This window comes from Larimichthys crocea, chromosome VI (genome assembly GCF_000972845.2).
Source record: "Larimichthys crocea isolate SSNF chromosome VI, L_crocea_2.0, whole genome shotgun sequence".
NCBI classification, from domain to species: domain Eukaryota; kingdom Metazoa; phylum Chordata; class Actinopteri; family Sciaenidae; genus Larimichthys; species Larimichthys crocea.
In genome coordinates this window covers 16570984-16596073 of record NC_040016.1, presented here as the reverse complement: position 1 = coordinate 16596073, position 25090 = coordinate 16570984, and the positions used below count along the sequence as shown (strand labels likewise).

Here is a 25090-nt window from a genome sequence, read left to right as displayed (position 1 = left end):
ATAATTAAAAACTACTCCCGGTCAGCACGCGGCGCTCTGCGCATTTACTCGCCGTCAGAGGAGAAATGTCCCCTCTGAGCCTCCGTCCCGCAGGTTAGCGTCCTCCTTGCTGACTTCCCGTAGCTGCGCGCTGACATTGAAGACAGACACGAGCACCTGCGTCCTCATCACTGTAACAACAGGTAAGAGACAGACACGCGTGTTTCCTCCTGAGAGGACACAGGACAAAGCCGTGAGCTGATTCAAAGCCAGCAGAATAAGTGAAGCCGCACAGGTGACCGGCGCGTCCTTAGCTCGTAGCTCACGGGGCGGCATGACTTCTGATGACTGATGAGTAGATACTGAGAGTTTAAACACTTCAGTGACTGTTACAGAAACTGATGTTAGAGCCAAGATCAGAGCCATCAACGCTGTAAATGAAGGACATGTGTGTGAGGCTCTAAATGTCCAGTGTTGATGCTGTGCAGCGTTTTTACATAGATTATTATATATTATTGGAATATACTTACTGGTGCATAAATGTGTAAAGCGTTCAGTATTGTAGTGTAGTGCACTAATCAATGCATTGCAGTCCCCTCACATCACCCTCACCTTCCTATTGTAAAGAGGAGTAACAACACTTTAACCTTGTTTAGAGTCAGTATTTAGTTTGTCCGTTGTGGGCTACTGTAGAAACACAGTGTTTCAAAATGACAGCCTCCATAAAAGAGGACCCGCTCCCACTGTAGATATAAAAGGCAAATTTTTAATGAACAAAAACAAAAAGATTCTTATTTTAAGGTGATTATACATGCATGAAAACATAGTGATGAATATTATATGTCCCAGAGTATTACACACTGCACCTTTTAACTACTTTATATATCGTTTGTTCGTCTTATTTAGAACAATACGTCATGTTTTTATAAGCTTTTTGTTCTGTATGTAAAGTATTAATAAGTAAACTGTCAGATAAACATGGTAAATAAGAAAAAGTACTGTTATAAAAGGATCATGTACTTTTTTTTAAACATTATATAAATACTGTGCCAGCAGTGGGTGATGTGGATGTAATCCTGTCATATTTATAAGTTTATGGTCCAATATTATGTATCATGATTTGATAAAAGTGTCAGCCGAGAAACTGTTGATGAATAAAACTTGACAATGTGTATTTAATCCTGCAATTACTCACGAATGATTCATCTCAAATTCATATATAATTGTCATATTGTCTACCGCATGCTGCTTGAGTAAATACAGTATACCTGGTTACTTTTCACCACCGCTCTACAGTATTTTGCTGCTGAACCCGCTCTGACTTCCTGTTCTTGGTCCCTTCAGGATCCTCATCATGGTGTCCGGGAAGCGCCTTGCTGACATCGGCTATCGGGCTTTTTCCGGCTCGATGATGCTGCTGACCGTCTACGCCAGCTACCTGACTGTGTTGCGAGGCTACCGCTACATGCAGAGGCAAAAACAGCTGAAGCTGGCAGCAGAAAACCAGGATACTGAAATCCTCAAGGACTGACGTCAGATGGACTGCACCTTTTCCACAGATGTGGACATTTCCCCCCCGTTCCTCCTTTTTGTTCGCCCATCGTAAAATCATTAAGATGTTTATTCTTCTCAGGTCGTTTACGTGCCCTCGGAAGGAAGAGGTTTTGTTTGTGAAAACATCTCCAAGCAAATTAACGAAGAACAAATTATTTGCATCCATGGCCTGTTTATCCATGCCGAGAGTGACGATGTTTGAAAAGTGAAGATGGCTGTAATTGTTTGTACTAAATTATATTAAATGCCTTTAATCACACAGTGCAGTTTGGTGTTTGTAAACAGGACTGCAACAATGAAGACATGTTTCAACAACAGAATATATTTGGAAATACATTTTAACAAGGCACTTGATACCAGACACTTAGTATAGTCCTCACACCTGGATTTCTCTAGGCAGTGGCATTAAACTATTTCATAAACATTTGGTCTCTGAAGAAGTAAAAAAACAACAACAGTAAAACAGAAACACAAACAAAGTGGTTAAAAGGTAAATCCACAATACATCACAGAGGACAGTAACTGCTGCTATTTAAAACTTTTAAGTGTTGTAGGTACACAGCAGGTGCCCTTCTTTTAAGAGCTGATAAAACCAAAGCTATAAAAGTCATTCATGTAAAACGACTGCTGTAACATCACCAATTGGAAATACAACACAACTTCAAAGTTTGGTGCTCCACTGAGCAGTGCAGCGGCAGTTTTCAGACCTTTGTGATCCAGTGCGAATTCATCCTGAACACAAAAGTCAAGTTCATCTGACCAATAAAACTGGAAGAGAACATTGAAACCAAACATCTGGCAGCAAATAAATCCCATTTGAAAAAAAAACAAGGCTATGCAAATCACTTGCTTCGACTCATTTCCATATCATTTCAGATTTCGCCTCGTGTGTTGTCGTACGTGTCATTACAGGGCTCTTCAAAGCAGATGTCAGCGTCAGTATATCCACTGTTGGTTCACCAACGTATGATAGTAGACTGAGTGTGTGTGTGTATGTGTGAATGTAGGTGTGAGCCTTGCATGTCAAGGGAATGTCAAAAGACAAACAAAGCTCTTGGAGAGGTGAGGGATGAACTGCAGGGGGCTCCCAGCTCCAGGCTCCGTGTCATCAGCTGCTGTGGTTTTGAACTCGAGCTTTAACAGCAGCATAGTGGCCGTTAGTCCCGTTTTCTCCCTTGGGGGTATGATAAGCCTTGTGGCCTTCTTCTGGCGTGTCCGCCTCGTCGTCTGAGCTGCTCTCAATGTCACTGCGGACGTCGTTGCACACCTAGAAGGCAGATGGAGAAGGAAAACCATCGATAAGCTCTTGCAGGATATTACAAACAAACAAATGTTTTCTGCATCACATGAAAGGATTGGTTCACTTTTTGGTCTTAGCTTCACACAACTACTCTCTTAATAGTTACATGTATAGGGTCATATTAATGTTCATATGAGCACCCGCATGTTGTTAAAAATACCAATCTATCCTTACTTTTTATTTTCTTTTAAAGGACGCACCCACAAAAACTAGAATTAAATCTAATAGAAAACATCTAGCAGTGTGTAGAATTATTATCACACAGGAGTTATTTTCCATCAAATGTTTATTTATTGTGTCTTCATTCTGTACGGTTCATCTCCTCTGCCTGGTGATACACTATACTGTATCTGGAGACGGTCCAGTGTTTTTAAAACTCTATTAAATTTCACATGCTGCTGAGCCTAAACAGAAACTAAAGGTGACCTTATTGTTACCTACACAACACCAGCACAGTGCACAGAGCACGTTTATGTTTATAAACCCAGCTGGCCTGTGATCACTTAATATCAAAGTGATAATAGAGGAAAATGTTAAAATATATTAGTCCATCCAGCTCGCCAACAGCTCTTAAGAAGAGAATGTGTTTTATCTTTCTTGTGGACAGAGACGTATTCATACCCACAGGAAGAAATTTATTAGGAAAAACTGACTTTATGGTTTAGTCCAGTGGTTCCCAACCTGGGGGGACAAAGTGAACCTGGTGGGTCACCAATATGTGCTATATGTTGATATTTCCATCCTAAATCTTTGCTTATTTCTTGTGAAAAAGTTGAGTTTTATACTTTCGAGTCTCTAAAGTGATTCTAATGAAACAGTCTGAGCATAAAAAAAAACAGACGGGTGACGGAAACTGAGGCTGTTTGCTGCTCCAATGCTCCGGTCCTGAATGTTAGAGAAGTCGATTTAATTACTTTTGAACCAGAAGCTGGTTCAGTCTCTACTGTTCACTGTGACTGAGCCATCGCAGGAGAGACACCCTGTGGTGTGCTCGGGTTTTATAACTGAACTATGTACCAGGATTTTAACGATGAATCATAAATCAGAGGTCGCAGATGACAAACAAAGGCAGTAAAATGTGAGTCATGTAGCTGACTGTACTTGTAACTGAGAAGAAGAGTGAATAATGAGTTTCTCATAATTGTGGGTTAGGTGTAATATATTATATAGGTGTAACATAGATACAGATTAAAATGATGAAGCAGATGCATTGTCCTGATGAACTGACTCCAGATATCCTGATCTGGCTACAGATTGAACTACAATGAGAAATTTAAAGGAGAAACTGTATTACTACTGTATAAACTAATATTAATGTATAGGAGTCAAAGTGTATATTTGGTTTAGTGGTGTGGTTTATATTCACTTGTGTGGCAAGATTCAGACAAAGTAGGGCTCAGATATTTTCTGTTTTTTGCTGTTTTGTTTGTTATTATTTTATTTAACATACTCTATAAAACACACTCGACGTCCGTGTGTCATTTCTGCTTTGAACGAATCACAGTAAAGATCCACTCAGCGACCTTTTTTTATTGACAGAAGTCAGGGTGCTAAACAAAAAAAAGGTTGGGAACCTCTGGTTTAGTCCAATAACAGATTATTTTTATTTGTGTTTAATTCTACTGTTGCTCTGTTTGAAATAAGTTTCCAAAAAAAAAAAAGCAGCCTTACAAATGTAAACTCATGTAAACTGTACGTGTTAATCATAACCACAGGGTGGTGGTGTGGGACAATTTCACCGTGCTCCTGCCTAATGAGAAACATTTGGACATACCTGACATTCATAACACTATTATCACATTACTCATCATTTAAAACGCTCTTCCTGCTCCTGTCTTTCTGAGTGAATCTAATTGTTCATCTACTGCAGCTATGCTGAACCCTCATGGAGATAGATAGATAGGACAGATTGAATCAAGATGTGTGAGAGGAATTGCAACAGAGAGGAGTCAACAGAAACTTACAGCGAGAAGAAACAGAGAAGGTAAAGGTCTCAGGTGGACAAAGCAAACGGGAGAGAAGCGAGAGAGTGGTGGAGGAGAAGGAGGAGGAGAAGGAGGGCTCATTGGACAAAGACAGACAGAAAGACAGGATCTCCCTCTATCATTCCAGAGGGAGAGGAAACAAACAGCATCTGCAGAGAGAAGGAGACAGAGTCAGGGACAGCTTGGGAGGAAAAAAAAGGGTAGAGGCAGCAAATTCATCACCAGAAATAGCCGTGGTGTTATGTTTTATATTTCAATAAACAGTCTGCTCATGGACAGATGCTTGGCTGGGATTATTATTTATTTGGTCTTCTCTACAGCTCTTCCAATCATCCATCATCTAATTGTTATAAGCTCATTTAGCCATAAATCATTTGAAAAGCCTTGTTATGTTCCTGCAAGAAGTTAGAGTTGATGTGTTAGGGTCAGTAGGTTTGGGGCATTATTCTTAATCTTTGCTTTCACAATAGTATTAAAAGGAGAGTCCTGAATCATGTGAAATGTTTTTAAATCGAGGGTAGTTTGGACAGTTTGAGCTGCACTACTCTCACTGTGAAGTGAAACTAACAGGTGTGCATCCCAAAGAATTAAAGATAACTGGTCAAAAGATGATTATTTGTCTGTTCCAGTAACTGTAAAACACTTTTCCAAACTCTTAGAACATTTGCACACATTTTTGTTCATATCATATTTTAGTATTTTTTGTGTTTCTGAAATTGTTTTAGATTCTATTTTAGTATATTTTTTATTTTGCATCTTTATTTTGAATTTTTATTTATTTTTTTATATATAAATAAAATTTTATTAGTCTTGTATTTTGTTCTTAGCTTATTTTGATTCTTATGTGTAGTACTGTTACACTGTTTAGTGGTCTTGAAACTTAAACAGACTTTTAATTTATAGATCACCTTTCTCATCTACCGACCACTCAAAGCATTTTTACACACACAGTTATCAGAAAGAATATGGCTTGCTCAAGGACACTCCAACTGGACTAGAGGAACTGGGAATACTGCAGCTAATCATCGTCATTATTGACTGATCTATCTTTTATTTTCCTCAATTTTCTAAGTCAAAAACAAACCTTTGGTCAGGGATTTGAAGAAAAAAGGAGGACTTCTTTAAATGGCAAAAACTCAAATATATATTTAAAAAAAAAAAATTTTCATCATAATATAGGATGACAAAAATCTGTAAAATCTTTATCTTCAATCTGTTTTTCTTTAAACAACAAAGTAGAAATGATTATCAACAATCTGTTTTTCTTTAAACAACAAAGTAGAAATGATTATCAATATACTGGAGCTGGAGATGAACTTTCTGTTGTTTCGGCTCTACATCACAGTACGTCCCATAATATCGCAGTCTGTGCAGTGACCCACCTTGCCCCGCAGCATGGCTTTGATAGCTATACGGGCTATGAGGTAGAACCAGATGATATGCAGCACTTGGAGGACCAGCAGTAAAATGTTGAAGAGCCACCAGGACGGGTACGGCCCGACTATTGCCCAGCTCTCAAACATAGTGGAGTTCAGGATCCTGAAGAAGACAAACAGATGTGCATGAGAGGGGAAATATTTATTTTGTAGTCTCGCACGATAATTTATCCCAGTGAGAAAAAGTAATCAAGTTAATCATCTTATTAACGAGCACTCTTCTAACGAGGCACATTATAACAGCACAGACTGCATTTCCCACTTGGATGCCATTGGCAACCAAGCAGGTGAGTAGCACGGATCTACTGTAATGTCAGGTGAGTGGTTTGTGAGGTCATGGCTTCCTTTAAATCCAGGTGAGTGACAGGAGGTTGTCAACAGACCCACCTCCCCCAGCAGAGGTATAGATTTCAATCCAGGTAACTGCACCGGCAACATTAGCTTTATCACTCATCCACACCAAGACATTGAATATAGCTGCTCAGGTTACTGACGCCAATGATAGGTTCCCTATTGTCCGTCTCTCTAGAGGTTGAGCTTCAACATCCAAGTCCCTGTCAAGTCAATAGTTGCTATCCACACAGCTCCATAAACACGAGTAGAGATCTCTGCATTGCTCCAGGCAAGAAGTAGAAAGACGATGAATCCGTCAGTCAGACACTTAATTTCAGCTATTTTGAAACAAAGCACAGTGTCATCATGTTTTCAGGGTGCAGGTTGTGTGCTGCAGACCAGTGTGACAAATTATACCCGGAGGGTATGTGCTGCTTTTACAGTAAGCAGGAGTATAAAATGTTACACTAAAAACAAAGCTAAAAGATGGTGCTATGGACACATTTTCCACCCTGAGCTCAGCCACCTTCACAGCCAAAGTTCTTAATAATTGACTTAACATTTCCTGCAAAAAATGCAGCTCACCTGGTATAGCATACGCCCTATGAACAAAGGCTCAGGCCTTGCTGCAGCTCAATTCCAACCTGTGGCCCATTTCTGCAAGTCATCCCCTCTCTCTCTCTCTCTCTCTCTCTCCCTCCCTAACTTCCTGTCACTCTTCGGCTGTCACTATCAAATAAAAGGTATCAAAAAAACTATCAAAAAAATGCATATATTACTTTGCCATGGGTTCTTATGCATCAATAAATTAATACATATCATGGCAGGAGTTGTTATAATATTCATCGTGGTTGCAGGTGTCACAGAGAACTCACCATATTGGATATATTACAAGTCTTGTGATGAAGAATGCCACACTAAACACAATGAAGAGGAAGTCACACAAGCGCTGGTACTTGGCATAGTTGGTCAGCTTGGCTGCCTGAAGGAAAAGAAATTAACAGAAGTAACAGTTCATAATGAGTTTTGTGTAGTGCTTTTTTTCTTTTTTTCTTTTTAACATTCATCAACCCTGTCTAATTTCAGGGCTCATACCACTAATCTGTTGGGATTTGAGCCAAGGGGAAGTGACTGGAAACACCTAACAACAATCACAATTCGTCTCCATTGTTTAAAGGAATCATCTGATGTGAAACAAAAAAGGCAACTGAATAATATCCTAAAAAGGAAACTACTTCACGTAAAAGCTGAGGCCACACAATTACTGTAGAAGCAGAAGTTATAGGTTACTATATTTTTCCAGATCTTTCCCTCTTTTAGTGCATCAACACATCTTTGATTTCAAATCACATGATACATTAAGTGGCCATTTCATAGATATGTCTTTGGAAAAGCTGTAAATAAAGTTAGGACCACGTGGAGAGACTTGTGTGCTATAAAACATAAATCTAAAATTTTACAGTCAGCCAAGATCTAAAAACTGTCCACAAGTGAAGTACAGTATGTGTGATTTGTAGACAGTGGCTTAAACATGAAACTTGAATTCTTGCATGTGTGATCACAGTCACCACTGTGTCTAACTGACCTCTAGCAGGAAGTCAGACGCGTCGTGGACACACATCACGAGGCTCCCTACTCGCGCCATGTTGTTGACGTAGGAAAAACTGATCAGGCTAACCGTAGCCAGGTGATGGATGAACATGATCAGGAAGTCCTGAAATTAAAAAAAAGGGGAGAGGGATTGTTAGCATACGTGTAAACAATGAATGTTCATCTGTGTCGTGGAGTCACACCTCTTTGTTTTGTCATTGGAGGCGAACCCAACCCAACCTTGTGTTCCATGTTATACACCTCTTTCTCCCCCCATGTTTCTTGTTGGGACCGTAACTATCAAATAAAGGTGAAACGCCAAAAATGAGCACATTAAACAAACAGCAGATCACCAAAACAACTAAAAATGTGAAAAAGTAAAGGAGTAGTTTGAGCTGTGATCAAGTACAAAGAATAAACAAAGTAAACAACAGATAATGCAAATAGATACCAAAGATAATAAAAACTAGGAACATATGTCCACGAGTACATACGACAGTTTAAGTGGAGTCCGGAACAGACTGAAGGCAGCAGCTGCGTTAAAGATGCAAATTTATTTAAAAATTATTTAATTGGAAATGTAAAAGAAGTCACAGTGGAAGCAAGATGATTGTATTTCCAGGTAGCCTGATCACTGACACACAGTCATCTTTACTCTTAAGCAAGGGCATGTTTCGTTACAAAAACCAGACAGAAGACAGAGATACGACGGACACCAAAATACTGATTGGTTCATAAGTAATACGTAAAAGAAATAATAAACCGTTTTAAAACGTCTGGCTGCAGCATTATACCTCTTACCATCAAAACAATACTTCTTGTTCTCTTAGCATCTTCACCACAAAAAGAAATAACTTCACACGCTTACCAACACCAAAACTGTTCATTCATGGGAACTATCACAAAAGGGAAAGAAATGTAATTTCAGAAACTCTGAGTGAGTGAACAGGTGTTGATGCTCTTTGCACCGGATGCAGTTCACCTCGCTGAATGTTTTAGTACTACGTTTCCATGGTAACCTCGGCCCCCATTCACTCACAGCTGCACTTTAACAAAGCTGAAACAAAAGCCTGGTGTTTGACCAAACGTGAGAAGAGGAGATCAAATTTTGCGGCAGCTTGAACAAAACAGCTGATTTCGACTACAGACTGCTGATTTCTTAACAGGCAGTGTTCAACCTCGGAGGAAATAAACAAGATAAAAGTGAAGTAAGCTTAAAATCTCACTCAGAGAGAGAGAAGATATAGGTGAAAGATTAACGGTGCAACCGAAGACAAATACACAGGCAGAGGCTTAGGAGCGAAGCATAAGATTGGAAACATGTGCATCTGACAGGCAGGTCATGTGGGCTGACAGCAGCAGACTGTTTGGGTGGACAGAGAGTTTTTCTGGTCTTAAAGTTATAATCTCCAAGATTTTCATTTGATTAAATGTCTGTTAGTTCACTATCTATCGCCACAATATGTAACATACTGCTGCTTAAGCCTATGGTCTACTGATGACAGTATTGTATATTTGTATGTACATTATATACATTTGCAGTATTATGAACTGGGTGTCTATGGCGACACTCCAGGAAAACTGCTGTTTTAAGTTCCTGCTAATGATAACTGCTAGGAGAAGTTTCACCAATACCAATTCAGGAGGCATCAAAATAATTTGAGCATCTACTTCAGCTTTACATTTATTCTTCTTTTATATGCCACGAGAAAAGGAACATCAGTATAAAGATGGTATTTTTATTATATTTAATTTCCCGCTCTCTCATCTCTCAGGATATGTTTTCAAATGACACTGCGTTAATTTACCTCTTCACCTCAGAGTCACCTGTAGGATGAGTTTCTCAGTGTCAACCCTCTAAAATAAATCATACTCATTTCTGAGCTTTATAATAGACTCTGCAATGACAGTTCACCAGCTACCAAAGTCAATTTCACACAAGCTCAATTTGATGTCGTCTCGCACTCACACAGTTCAAAGTACTGTTTAGGATTCATTTTCTAAAAGCACAGTTGGCATGAATTTATCACAATGTTACAAACGGCTGTGACAAACGTTACACTGCAATCTAACACATGTTGAATATTGTTTTGTTTTTGGCAGAACTACTTTGATATAATTTTAAAAATACTTTCACTGGTGATATCATGTTACTTCTAGAGCTAGACATGATTAAAATAAGATGGCTCCTTCTGATAAGCTCTATTATAAGTGGCAATTATTTTGAATGCTCTTTAACTCTCTTGTTTGGCTCTGTTTGTTTCTGAGGCTTTGAATACATTTTTACAGAACAGCTTGTTTTTCTTTTGACACATTGAGATACACAGTGCTTTGATGATTCTATTACTATGTTTCTGTGATTTAAATGTGATCATTGTTGAACGTCTTTTTCTTGAAATATTGCGGGGAGTAATAGAACAAGGTGAAGATGAAGAGCTGCAGGGGACAGGCTGCACACCAGCTCCATCTCCACTGTGAGACAGCCATCTACTTTCACTTTTACTTTCTCAGACTCCAACAGTTTCTCACGGAAAGAAGGAAAATTATTGCCTAACTTCTTTATTAAGCAAACATTTTGCTGTCCCAAGAATCCTGTGACCTGTAGTAAACGTGTTTCACTAAACCGAACAGGACTGAAATCTTAGGGATGTTTAACACATAAATAACATAATCTGCGATATGTGCTAGATTTATATATTTATAGAATATGGCAGGAGCCCAGAATCGACAAACTTTCACCTTTTTCACACGTTTCAGGCCTGCTGTAGTTCCTCCTTCATGCTAGAAAGAAGAAGCTGCAGCTGGCCCCGGTTCGAATCCTGCATCGGACGGCCATTTACTGCGTGTCACTCCCCCTCTCTCTGCCCCCTGCTTCCTGTCTATCTTCAGCTGTACTATCATAAAAGGCCAAAAAAAAAATTTCTTAAAAAAAAAGAAAGAAGAGGCTGACTAGAGTGAGTTGCAATCAGCAACTAAATCCTACACGTCCTTTGCATGTTTGGAAATACCTTAATGGGCATAGTTACTCACTACCTTTGTGGTTTGGAGCCAACTGTAAAGTAATCACAATGCAACCGAGTTGAGCAATGATTAAACAGTGAGGGAATTTCCTGTTTAATTCAGCTGTGTAGGAGCTTCAGTTGCCTTATCTTAACACTGTGTCATAAAGAACGTATATTTTACAGAATACCTCTAACAGCAGTCGTTAGTGGAAGGTACCATTGGCTTTTTTTTTTTTTTTTCCATTTTCTGTATCAAACATCTCAAACAATAAGTGTCTGTGGCTGCGACTAACTCCGGTTAATACGCTGGTCTTCTCTGGAATTTCTGTAATTCTAACAGAGTTAGGCCTGCTCCATCACATGACAGTGGGAGCCCTCGTGCTGAAAATACAAAGCATTCACAGACTGAGCAGCACCAGCTGCGTCCCGCCCACTTCCAAAAAACATTTACATGTGACCTGCTAAAATTAACACAACTGCAAGAGCCTGTATCAAAGCATACATCTGAAATGCTTCACAGTGCACATTCACACATTTTCTGCAGCTGCCAAATGAGGCACAATAGACCTATTAAGGAATATTTCACATCGAGTAGCAACTGTGGTGAATTGAGTATGATCTAATCTAACACAGACAGAGCCAGTGTTGTTCCTCTTACCTTCCTTTTAATGTCGGTGAACTGGGAGAACATTAGTGACCAGTAGAAGGCCAGTTCTGTCACATAGTAGTGGTAAAGACCAGGAGTCATGACCTGCAGGGACCCAGTGGGGAGACAGGTTTAGGGAGTTTGTTCGAATAAGAATATTAAACATTTAATTTAAAAAAAACAAAAAACAGATACACACAGTGAAAGGATGACATGTGACTGCCACTGTGCAACAAATTATCAGGGCACACATCCTAGCTCAATGAATCATCATGACGTCCAAAGACTTGAGCAATAACATCATGTCACGTCTGATGCATCACTCATTTTATAAAAAAAGATGGGTAGTCAGCAGTTTGTAGTGAGTGAGCGTTTAAATCTGTGTCATTCTACATGAGACCAGATGAAGTGTTGACTGTATGAAGCATATTTGATCATATCTAGTTGTGACACTGCAGCTTACGTCTGAATTAAACACATTAAAAAAGGCATTTAGGCACATTTTTGCAAAAAATCCAACATTGCCATAAATCAATGAGGCCCACTGATTTACAATACAACTGTCTAATACAACTAGAGATATTAAAAGGGAGAGATAACACAGTTTAAACCATATTTCAGTTTGAAGCCCTGATGTTAAACACGTCATTTTAAGTGATAGTACAACTACTACAGCAACATGATTACTAAGCAACACTTGAGTACCTGAAAGAGTGGTAATGTTGATTTAGCACACGTATAAAAAGACATTTTTTTAATGTATTTTATGTCCTTTCTTATAAATTATGTGTAAACTAATTGTCTTCCTCTCACCATGATATGGGGAAAGCAACAAGAATACAGGGACATCTAGACGATTTTAATATGTATCATACTGTTTGTTATTACACATTACCATGTCCTTTCAGAACAGTAAAAACCCCATGAAGTAAAAGTAAACAGATACTGACAATGCTTCTGCTGTTACGCTGTGTGCAACTGTAATGGGAGAGTAAAAAAAAAAAAAAAAAGTCAATACAAGCTGCTTTTCTGCATGGCTAAGTATGTTCAAGTGTGCACCAGTTTATTATGGTACAAAATCATGCAACCGCATACAACAGCCCGGCAATAATAAATGTTCAATTCTTGACATTGCTGCTCAAACTTGGAGGCAATTTGTGCGGCTGGATTGTAAATTGTATAGACATTAGAGATCAGCACTGCATCGTACCTGATAGGGGTAACCGTACCAGCAATGCCGTGTGTCCCACAGCCAGGGGCACTAAAAAGTAACATGTATTAATTCAGCATATAGGCAAGGATGTTATGTATGAAAATACACAGAGCAATTTAACAACAGAACTGTTTTGTTGCTCTGAGGGTGTGCTCACCTGCCACAAAAACTGGAACCCATAGGTAAATATGCACAAATAAAACGTAAACCTCCACCTAGAAGTAAAAGAGAAGAAAGGATAACCCAAATAAATAGGACTGGTTAAAGAGAGCAATGACACATCTACCTTCACCATTAGCAACACACCAGTCCTAACAATAAAAAGGCCAAAACAGCCAACATGTGTTTACTCTAATGGTATAAAACTTGTCCTCACAAAGACAGTAATGGGAATACACACACACACCATACAGCACATACAACAGAAAACACAACCACTGTGTGCTTAAGCCAGCGGAGAGGTTAAAGGTGAACACAATAGGCATTAACCTACATGCTCTCGCAGAACTTAGTGTGTGTGCTTGGTTTATCTTGGTTCCTGCGGTGTCTGAACCAACGCTGGACCTTTCGCACCTCCCAGTCCAGCTGCTTAGATAAGCCATCCAGATGGCGGGAGTCTGGATTCTGTGCAGAGAGAGAGAAAAGAAACAACTGACTCCAGTATATACGGTACACAGTGCAAGCTATTAATTCACTATTTGGGAGTTAATCTATATGACAGTGTAAGTCAGCAAATGCAGAAATTATCAAGAGAACGTCAGCACTAGAAGTTTCAGTGAAAACTGCAAACTGCCACAACTGTAGTGAGACATTTTCTGCAAATGTTACAATTAGGACTGAAATGTGCTCTTGCATAACGGTTTCGTCATACATGGCTGTGCCCACATTCAGTTACATCAATGGAATCCACCAAACTATATCCATGTGACTTTTTTTATTATTTTGTTGCAGTAATGATTTGTTTTGGGTTTTTTTTTTTACATTTCCTGTTAAGCACATTAAGCCACTTTGACTCCATTGTCTACTGGAGTTATCCAGAAAGTGACACATTCAGTGACACAATAGCACATTCAGTACCAGGACAGTCATTTCCACTTTCAGTCTTACATCTGATTTCCCATCACAGCTTCTGTATTCGTCTTGTAGAGTGTATACTGTAGCTCTGGTGAATATTTTTAAATGTGTAGGGTAAAAATGTAAGCTCAATGTATACTGTGACCTACAAGGGAGACTAGAACAGCACAATATTATTTTTTGTAAGTCAGCAGTCGACGATAGCTGATATTTTCTCCTCCCGTGTGGCTAATCCCAATATGGTCGAATAGAAATATACGTCTTATAACAAGCTTTTTAGACATGGTTATCTTTAGATAGTTAATAGTTGTTTTGATGCACACTTTTATTATGTTGCTAATTGAACAGTTGCCTCAACCCTTAGTTATGCTGCTATAGGACTAGACTACTGGGGAACTTCATATGATGCACTGATCTCTTCTCTTCCTCTCTGTACACACTCATGCTCCATCAATGCATGTTACTATCTGAGCTTCTTCCCCCAGAGTTTTTTTTTTTTTGCTTTCTCATTCTGCAGGTTTGCATGGATTGTGGTTACACCTCGATCAGAGATTGGTCGAGCCTGCTGCTGTGGTCCTGCTTGACGTCCACTACATATACTAATATTATGGTTATCGTTATTACTACCTTTAGTCATATCTCCATTAAAGTTTATAGGTACAGTCATCATTTTATTGCTGCAGTTCTACTCAAGGTTTGCCACCATTGCCAAGTGCTTTCTCCTGGTGGGAATTATTGGGCCTCTGTAAATCAGTTTATAAGTATAGATCTACTCTATGTGGAAAGTACTTCTGTACTGAAATAACTTCTGTTATGATTTGGCGCGATATAAAATACAATTGAATGGAATTAAATATAGATCATACTGGATTGTTTGAACCAAGGCCATGTTCATATCATTAGGTAGTTTGTGACTTGTAAATAGCATTCTCGTCAACATCCATGTCATGATAACAACTGTAAAATGCCAAAAACCAGCTTAAACATCTGTTGATCTACCTCACAAAACCCACATTTTATCATTTTTTTATCGCATTTCTACCTCATAAATATCTCTGTATTCATATCCCACTTCAGTTGTAAGATGGTGTGAATAATGTGGCATAACATCAGCCATAACTGATACTGCAGAACATAAATGCTTCTTTGAGGGAGAAAGAAAGAAAGAAAGAGAGAAACCTTTGTGATGGATGTAAACACTTTCTCCAGAACTGCATTGGGCTGAGCTCTTCGTCCAACGCCTTGTTGAATTTGAAGACTCCGGGCACAGGCACCGGCAATAAATCTGTGTCACAGGTGAAGACGTGAGAGATAAAGGGTCACACAATGTTGTTAAAAAAAAACAGAGCACACAAACACTGAAAGGATCGAACAACCTGCAGGACCAGTTTTGGCGCAGATTTTAACTGAGATCTTTGATCAGATAGATAATGTCTTTTTCGAACGTTTGAAATGTCTGAAGACGACTGCTTAAAGATAGATATGAATGCAAACTATGCAGCTGGATACAGCTTCAGACTGAGACCAGGTTCTCCCTTAGCTGTCTTAGTCTTGGCAGCCGTGCCGCTGCTACCATTACACACGTTGCACGCTGCACGTAGGGCACCAAGTGCTGAGGGGGGGCACCAAAACAGCCCAATTATCATCATAGAGTAGCGTAATTCCCTCTGGGGATACAGCTGTGCATAAGGTGTGAGTGGGCGAGAGAGAAAGAGAGAGAGAGAGAGCAGAGACAAGCGAGTGAGTGAGTGAGTGAGTGAGTGAGTGAGTGAGTGAGTGAGTGAGTGAGTGAGTGAGTGAGTGAGTGAGTGTGGATGGAGGAGCTTCAGGTTAGCAGTAGGAGTTAGGTTAGGAATAAATGTACAGTGTGTGATCAAATAATGCTGAAGAAAGTGAAGGCAGTTGATGAGCTGACAAGCACTTCGGCCTCAGGAGACAGCATCTCCCCTGTGCTCGGACAGGAACATGATAAACAATTATAAATTATGATGATCATAATGATGAATATTTCAAATTTATTATGAATATTTTCTGTAATGTGCATCATCGGTCTACTCCCCAACAGGAGTCTGGTGCTGAGAAAAGGAGAAAAGAAGAAACAAACAAAGGGATGTGGAAAAATGTTACTTATAATATAAAAATATTGTTTTTCAACTGTAACATTATTGTTAAGTTGTTAAATTTTTAAATTGATTTTATTGTTATAGTAATCAATTATTTAAAAATGAATAATATATCTCTGGTTGTTGCCGGGACACCACAAAGCATTTGTGTCTGTGTGAGCCACGTGTTTCCAGCAAAAAAACAAAAAAAAACATAAACAGAGAGTGTGTTGCATCAGCTTAACCGGCTAACAGCAAATTATGGATATAAAGAAAACACATGCTGAGGGGGAGCTCCCCAGTGATTTTGAGGATGTCTCCTTCATTATGGGAACATTATGACCTTGCCTGGCCCCTGCCTGTACTTCTGTTTTGCATTATGACTGAACTGTCACATTCAGCTGGGAAAGAAGCTCTCACGCTTACCATGTGTTGTATTCATCTCACCAAATCTGGAAAAGCTGGGCAAATGGTGCCATGCTGACAGCCGGCTTCAATGAGCTACTGCTACTTAACAAGTAAAAAGAATTATTAGCTTATTAGTTATTGGGGGCATTTCTATGTTTTGGCCAGGTGGACTATTAAATATGGATTATGGCCATGAATATTTATTTATGAAAGCTCCTTCCTGCATGTCCATAGCAGACATAAATCCTTCATTCAAATATAAAACACAGATAGATTCAAATTTTAGACGCAACCCGTCAGTCAGGTTCAGTCAGGTTGAGTCAAACAGACAGGAAGGTGGGCCAGATTTCCGTCTAAAACATTTGAATATTGGATGGCTGAAACAATGAGTCTTTATACACTGACCTTGAAATGCTCTGTGTTATAAAAAGAGAAATAAAAGTTCAGTGACCTATTGTGAGTAGTGTGAGAGAGTCTTGTTGCACGTTATCTCGTGTTGTGATATTTCTGTTTTAATGGTCCCGTGTGCAGTAGATCTCTTTTATCCAAACACTTGCTAGATGCAAAAAAACAAACAAACAAAAAAAATAAAAATCTGAACTATCGCTTTAAACAAAAGGTTGTGCATTGTAAATTTAAACACATCTTTTGTCAGACAAAAATGTGGACCCGCAACACTGAAGCTCATCTTGCAGCACAGACACGGGGGAAAGTGGAAGCTGTTTACAACCGTGCAATAAAATAAACCTAACAAGTTCCAAGTCCAAATCTGTTTCTGCCAAGCGGATCAGCTTAGCCTGTTGTCTAATTATTTTATCTATTAGGCTATGTGCAACACCAAATAAATATACAAATAACAGTAAATAAATCTGAGACTAAATAAATAGAAATTCTGTTTATGCAATTGTAGGTGACTGCTCAGACATCAGAGGGTTAAACCAAGACAAAAAAAGGACAATTCTCTGTTCATTTTGTTCATTATTAGAAACATTTAATATTTCTGTGCTGCAAACTTTTTGGCCTGCTGTAAAGAGATAACTCGTGAATGTACAGTAAAGGACTAACAACAGTCTAATATTTCTGTATCCTGGAAATATTCAAGAAAATTCTTGAATATCTTCCAGAAAAGTGGGTATATTGTGCTGCACTGATGAATAATAATACTAATAATACGACTCAATGAAACTGCATTGTAGATTGTATTTTGCGGTGGACTAGTCGACCTTTCGGCAGGCTACACAGTTTTTAGAGTATGTTCATGCCGCGGAGTAAAAGTGTGCTCTTGTGAAGGGACAAAGAGACAAATTAAATCAGTGAGTTGAATATAAACGCCCACCTTCAATTTGAAATGTCACGACATTAACTTGATAATGTGATCATACAGCTCTTTGTCTACAGCATGGCAGCTCAAAGATTTTCTGCCTGAAGCCCGTTTTACAGTTTCCTGTTATATAATCTATAGTCATAATTTGACATTCATCCCAATCATTTTTTCTTTTTATTACCAAACTGTTGGTCTAACACAAAAAAAACGAATTACTAGAGTAAACTAGACTTTTAAAACTGCATGCGTACTTAGGAGGATGAATCGCAGAAGTTGCGAAAACACATAACTCAGCAGTGTGTGACGCAATCTTCTAAAGCTGCGTATGCTTTCAGTGTTTCCCCTTCATATTCGTAAACTTCCAAAAATAAACAAGAAAAAGTGAAATACGTAAACCACAACAGTTTCCTCAATGGGCTTTCTTTAATTTAAGAAATTCTTAGTCAACTGCAGATGTGTGTAGTCATGAAGAAGCATATATTAAAGTCATTCAGTAAAGACAAGTGGATGTTACTGATAACAGGAATGTCATGTCATTTTCCACTATTGCCTAATAGCTTTTAGCTTAATTTCCCATAGAAAAGACCATTGTGAAGCAATTAGTTGATTGACTCCGGGTTTCCAAATAGACCAAGACCAAGATATCACATGTACCCAACCATGATTGCATTCTAAACCATAAGATACCAGAGAGAAACGAAACAAGAGACGGTGAGTTTATCTTTATCTCAGCAAAGCGCTTGCTTACTGGTGTTCAGCAGACTGTTTAACTTTTTACATGTTTCAATTTCACGTTAGCAAGAACAAATGACCTATTGGTGCGGAGCCGCTCATGATGCACGACTGCAGTTTGACGTACATACTGTACATCTTGTGTGGTGCCTCTTCGACAGCCTTACACAATCAGGTTCTACAGATACTCATTCAGCAATACTCAACTAGAAGTGAACCATAGCCGAATCCGCTATATGACGAAACCTCCATTGTCTGTGTAGTGTTCCTGGTGATGAGAATCTGACACTCACTACAAAAAAGCCAGAGCCATTGTGCTCCCTTATGAGAAAAGTAGGCGAAGAAAAACCCTCAAAAAACAAAAACCACAGTCTTTTGTCTGACGTAAACCACCACTTACACTTCTTCTCCTCCCTGTTTCTTTTTAATCATCTCCCTGCAAGAACGAGCTTTACCTCTAGGAACTTTACTCCTTGTCCTGAAATGACCTTCAAATTACAAGTATGAAGATCAAAGCGGCTGGGTAATAAAACCTTCACACCATCCAGACCAGCAAATTCATTTCATCTATGCACACAAAGTTTACAGGATACAAAGTGTAACTCAAAGGTTCATTGAGCAACGTCTTTTCAAAGATGACTCCTGGCTTTAGCTCTCTGACCTTTGAAGAAGCTTCCCTTCACATATCAAATGGCACAACGCTGTACTGCGAAGATGTGAATGAACCCAACAAAACACATTCTGCAGAAAAGGTCGGACTGGATAGATCAGGTTTATGTGGTATGATGATAATTGACATTACCAGGAAATCTATTTACGCTGTCTAAGTGCACCTTGAGCATGACCCGGCAACATGCAGCGCTCATCCAAAAGCACAAATGTGTCTGTAAGTCTCTTTAAAAGTCTACATTAGCTGTCTGATGGTGTCACGGAAATGCACGGCAGTCCAGGTTATCTTATAAGCAAAGGCCTTTCAAATTTATGATAAACAGCCGGATGGATCGACAGAAATAGTCCATACAAATCTGAGCCTGCAGTGCTAATTGGCGGATAGCAGCAGCAGGAGGGGGGGTGAAAAAAGCGAGAGACACAAGCTAATCTATTTATGTAAAACGTCAAAACATCCCTGTTCCTCCTCAGAACCTGACCAATCCAACATATACAAAGCCGGTTACCAGGAGACAGGCTCAGTGTGGTCTGTGTACACGGACGCTAGTAGCTCCGATGGCTGTGATAGGGAATACAACCCTAACAGTGGTAAAACATCCCGGTCCCAGGGCCTTAACTGAGGCACAGGCACATCTCTGGATGTAACTGTGGCCTTCATTTGACTTGTGAAGTTACAGCATGTTTTGAAACAGCACTGACAGTTACATAGAGGAAACCTGACTTTGGGGAGAGACAATGCCAGATTATGTGGGCAGTAAGCAGAACACTGAACAAAGAGGATGTTTATCACTTTTTCTTTAGCATCTACCCTCACTTCCTTAAGGCATCGGCCAGACAGAACATACCTGTTTGGTAGTGTATGAGGAAAAAAAAACAGATCACATCAGGTTACATAACATGTCATAATCTCATTCATATCTCAGTCAGTTTGTAGTCCTAACACTGTTCAACCCATGACACGGCTTAGAAGTGCCAAGGCTTGCTCACACAGATCAGCCTGACTGCTCCCATCTACAAAGTCAGTGCCAACAGCTGAACAATTATTACGCTCAAACAAGAAGAAACTGGTCTGGAAGAGGAGGAGCTGGTTGGTTGGGCTGAGGACTGCTGTCATATTAGTCAGAAAGAGGAACTAACTGCAGGCAGGCAGGAGAGGATGATCTGCAGATATGACTGATGACATGTGTAAATATGTTGTCCTTGTTATCACACACTACAGCTATCGACTGCAAAGCAGTGACACACACAGTAGCTTTGGTTTAAGTGTAAGCACTGAAAGCAACTGTAGTAAATGTGTGTGTAAACAAGTTATTATAAAGAAGCTAGAGAGAAGTTGTGATATATTCATAGAACTTATTTTATTTAACCGAATGTCCAAACAAACATGACAAAAATCATCAGATCCAAGAGCATTTTTGCTTTAAAGAAACTACTAAAGCACAAGCATTGAAAGGAGAAGAGTCAGTTGAAGAAGAAAAGTCCAAAATGCACTGAAAGTGGTTTAATGCGGGCCTTTTGAAGTATGCCTGTTGTTTGTTGCTCACAATATTAGATGAAGAATAAGAGGTGAAAAGTGTTGAAGTATCTGATGAAGAGTACGAGATGAAAGCAGTTGAAATTTCATGTATTATCTGAAAATAGTTGAACAAAAGCCTGCGTCATAAAAAAAACAGACACGTTGCTGTACAGATGCTATGAACACTGCCAAACGCAAAGATAACAGTGTTGAGAAAACTGAAAACATAATCTGCAGTTTTAATCATTTCAGTTTTAATTTCTTTTCAATTGTGGATTAATTCAGCAGCTACGGCAATGTGTTTTGTTCTCAACTGCACCAACGAAGCATTTTGACTACTCATCCTCCACTGCAATAACAGCGTATCCAGTAGGTATAAGCTTTTTTTAAAATAATTGTTCTATAATAGTTGTTCACATTCTTATGATTAAAAACGTTGCTCTAAAGCTCAAATGAGTTCTGAAAGTCGTTTTCTAATAGACATCTTCTATCCATATCAATTAACAGCTTCAGTTCAGTCCCGCCCGTTCAGACTACGGATACGGACATTGGATAATTGAGTTGGTTGATCAGATACAGATAATGATGTGGAAAATGATGGATAAAACATAACGCAACATAAACCTATAGGACTGTTCCTGGAAAGTCCTTTGTTAAGTCACACTGAGAATATTAATTTAATGCAAATACAGAATTAAAAAAACACTTCCAGATCTACCACACACACACACACACACACGCACGCACACTTTGCAATGTAAAAAAGACAAGAAACAAATAAGAAAACAGAGAGCACAACTACAATTAGGCCGTGAATTCAAACTAGTTTATGGATGGACGTGTCTCGGAGAACGCCCCCATCAAACCTCAATCTCAATCTAGAGTGAGGTTGTGTGAACGTCTGACCCTCTTACTGCAGGTGTTTAAGCACAATGTGCATATTCTGTGTGCACAGCCTGTGTTTAGATTGTTCAGTAAGAGAAGCAAGAACTCAAGCTGTGGTGTGATGTTTTTCACTGATGAATAAATGAATGAGCAAGTGAGCCGGTCGGAGTGTCATGCGGAGTAAACACTCTCTGATAACATCACTGTGGATTAGTGCCTCCACGAGGACGGACAGTCAACTTTGGCACCTGAGACAGGCGGCGCGGCGCCGTGTGCATCTTATCGGGTGCCTCTGCAGCTCTCGTCAGACACCTCCAATATCTGATTGCTCCTTGTTTACAGCCTCTCGACCGTGTCTAAATTAAACAGACAAAGCGTGACGCTGTGCTTGGAGCTGACTCTGTAGGTGTCAAGTCTTTAGACCATGCCTGATTGACAACAATCCCCTGCTACACACCCAATTCAGATTTAAATGAATATAATATTAAGTCTTCGTCCTGCTTGCAATGTTGCAAAGCCGACGTCATCGACGTCATGATAGCAGAAGTGTTGTTCCTCTTTCCATTTGTTGCCTCTGTACGTTGACAACTATAGAAAGGTCACTGATCATTATGTGAAACCTTGGTCAATACCATTTTTATAGCCATGCAGAATATATCAATGCCAACACCACAGAACAAACCCGTCTAGCACTTGCTATAGCGTGACCATACTGAAGCTGAAGCTAACAGAAACTACACTGTCATTACAATTCATTTTTACATCTATACTTGCAGCATGTTAAACCACAGACACAATCAACTTAGGGATGGGCAATATGCATAAAATACTGTGCTGTTCATATCTGATGTGATGCAATTTTCTAGAAAATCAATTAAGGAATCTTTTACGGATAAATTATCCAGAGGCAAATGTTGATTTGAAGCTAATCCTGACAAATCAAGTTAATTAAGATAATAAAACAGTAGCTGCTTCGGCATGTATCATGACAAAATCTCTGACAAACGTTTATCATCTCACTGTGTATATTGTCATATTGCTCAACACCAACTACAGACGTTCGTTTGTTTTATCCTATCTCAAACCACCACTGAGATACCCAGCAGCTATATCACACCTCCAAATACTTCTCCACATACCGAAGCCCTACACCTGACCTCCAACTGGCTTCAACGCTGTGCAAACAAAATACTATAATATTTGTTTATGAGCACAATGAAGTAATGCATCCACTAAAAAAGCTAATGCAGAATGTCTAGAGACTGCTGCGATGTCCATTTCAGTGCATTCAATGCAACACACCTCTTAATAATATTGAAACTGCACCAAACGGGTCAGATTTCGAAACACTAAACAGATTACTGAAAGGTAAAACGTCCCTCAAAGCATGAATGCCTGAAGAAATACTTTAGTGAAACTTTGTTGTTGACATCAGTGAAACTACTGTACCAGGTCATTCAGCACACCAGTCAAAGTTTCACTCAACAGATGAGTAATGAAGTGGTTTTCCTGTTGTCACCGACTTTCAAACAGAGTCCTTACTTTCTGCAGCTCAAATGAGAAACTTTAACGCCTGGGGTTATTTCACTGGACCTCAACATCTGGAGGAAAAACTACACGTCCCCTGTTAGTAACCCACCTACGACTCTTTAATCCTACCCTGAAATTGCTTAATATATAAACAAGACACAAACCAAATGGCACCAGCCACTTTTACAGACTCTAAAATACTTGCAAATAACAATCAGTGTGTACAGTCAACTGTTTATTCTGTGTGTCATTTTTGATAGACCTCACTGTTTAAACTGTAAATTCTGTCTATACTGCATACTACATATTGCCATATCTATATTTATACTGATCATTCTGTTTATACTGTGCAATACTCACACTGTTAGACTGTTGTTTCTGTTTACACCGCCATATTTATTGTATTTATATCTTCCAGATTTTCCACTGTCCTTTCTTACATCTTTTACTTATATTTTATATATTTCATGTTTATTGCTGTTTGCACTGGGATAAGAGGGAAATGCAATTTCAATTCTCTGTATGTCCTATGGCAGCAATGATAATAAACTTGACTTGACTTGATTTGACTTGCCTTACCTTAGTAATAAGACAGTCAACTATTGCAATGAATTACAAAACTTCAGAACATCTCTGCTTGGTGTGTGTATTGTTGTTGTTGTTGTTGTTGGATGCAATGCAGTGCCATTACATTATTGTCTTCTCCACTTTTGAAGCCTGAACAAAAGCACAGCTTTTGCACAGGTCTGGATGGGTACATGTGAAGAAGATGTGGCAGTGTCACAGATGCAGCAGGCTGGCAGGGCAGTGGCAGCACTCCCTTAGCATGCATGCATGCATCTTTTAAGGGCAACTAAGGACAAATAAGCAGATTGGTTAACAGTCAGTGATTACCCACACACTAGTATATCCAATATCAATAATAAGAGTTTTGGAAAGGTGTGCCCCGCCTGAATGAATGCAGGTTTAGTTGAACTGAAGTTAGACCCATGAGACGATGTTGGAAGCCAGTTTTGAAGACATATTTCATTTTAAAAAAGGGTAGGAGGAGGAGAGAGAAAGTATCGTTTCAGCAGACGTTCACACACCCACCGCTAGCAAACCCATCACTCCGCTCATGTGAACAAAAAAAAAAAAAAAAAAAAAACTTCCGTTAAAAGAGATTTTCTGGGAGATTTTTCCCGCTCACTCACAAAGAAAAAACACCCGACATGAGCAACAGGTACGAACCTTTCGAACAGTATCCTGACGGCGAAAATTACCAAAGCCAGCGGCAAAGCAGCCAACAAGTGTCCAGCCTTGGGGTACTCCACCCCGGGAGCTGGGTCTGCCAGATCCGCCCAGGTTACGTTGTGAGGCAACCAAAACCTCTCGTTCCAGAACCAGGCTGAGAGAGCAGCCATGTTTCACAGTGGTCCTCCTTTCCCCCCCGGACTGTTAGGAGAAAAGAGCGTCTTATCCGAGAAGGAAACAGGTTTTTAACTTGTTGAACGCCTCCCTCCCGGGTCCCTGGGTCACTCGGAGGATGACTTGCCACACTCAACTTCACCTCAGCGGTGTGAAGAAAGCGGAGCAGACGCTGGACTTCCGGTTCGTGTTTTCAAAATAAGACAGCTAACGGTCGACTGCGTTTTGTCGCAGTGGTTTTAAGCGACATTACGAAACAATTGATGCAGTTTTTTTAAAAATAAGTCGCTATTTTGTTTAGTTGCGGTATTTTTTTTTTTATTCACAGAAGCGACTTTACTCGTGTCGGACTTGTCACAGACTCGATTTGGACTCCAGATCCGATGACATGACTTGCAACTGTTT

General features: G+C 39.4%; 2 protein-coding genes across 3 annotated transcripts; one reads left to right on the top strand and one right to left on the bottom strand.

Moving 5' to 3' along the window:
• The first annotated feature begins 45 nt into the window (after positions 1-45).
• cox14 (cytochrome c oxidase assembly factor COX14) lies at positions 46-1792 on the top strand. 2 transcript variants are annotated; one of them, XM_010742648.3, is made up of 2 exons: positions 46-182; positions 1324-1792. In XM_010742648.3, the coding sequence occupies exon 2, from the start codon at positions 1334-1336 to the stop codon at positions 1508-1510; it is 177 nt and encodes a 58-aa protein (XP_010740950.1). In that variant the 5' UTR covers positions 46-182; positions 1324-1333; the 3' UTR covers positions 1511-1792. The 2 variants fall into 2 exon arrangements, with proteins under 2 accessions (XP_010740950.1, XP_027135279.1); XM_027279478.1 differs by having other exon boundaries at positions 48-274.
• On the bottom strand, positions 1580-24985 carry cers5 (ceramide synthase 5). The gene is made up of 10 exons (XM_019258186.2): positions 24509-24985; positions 15292-15397; positions 13532-13662; positions 13196-13253; positions 13036-13086; positions 11838-11930; positions 8173-8301; positions 7463-7569; positions 6201-6357; positions 1580-2800 (listed from the first exon to the last, which is right to left on the bottom strand). Exons 1-10 carry the CDS (start codon positions 24679-24681, stop codon positions 2642-2644), a joined length of 1164 nt encoding a protein of 387 aa, XP_019113731.2. The 5' UTR covers positions 24682-24985; the 3' UTR covers positions 1580-2641.
• Positions 24986-25090: the final 105 nt, after the last annotated feature.

Bases quoted from the DNA above. Each gene is read 5' to 3' on its own strand.
- cers5 (XM_019258186.2), bottom strand. From the start codon at position 24,681: ATGGCTGCTCTCTCAGCCTGGTTCTGGAACGAGAGGTTTTGGTTGCCT. The intron at 15,398-24,508 runs GTTCGTACCTGT...CCTGTGACACAG, and splicing joins GTCAGGATACTGTTCGAAAG to ATTTATTGCCGGTGCCTGTG. The intron at 13,254-13,531 runs GTAGGTTAATGC...TTTTACTTCTAG, and splicing joins ACTAAGTTCTGCGAGAGCAT to GTGGAGGTTTACGTTTTATT.
- cox14 (XM_010742648.3), top strand. From the start codon at position 1,334: ATGGTGTCCGGGAAGCGCCTTGCTGACATCGGCTATCGGGCTTTTTCC.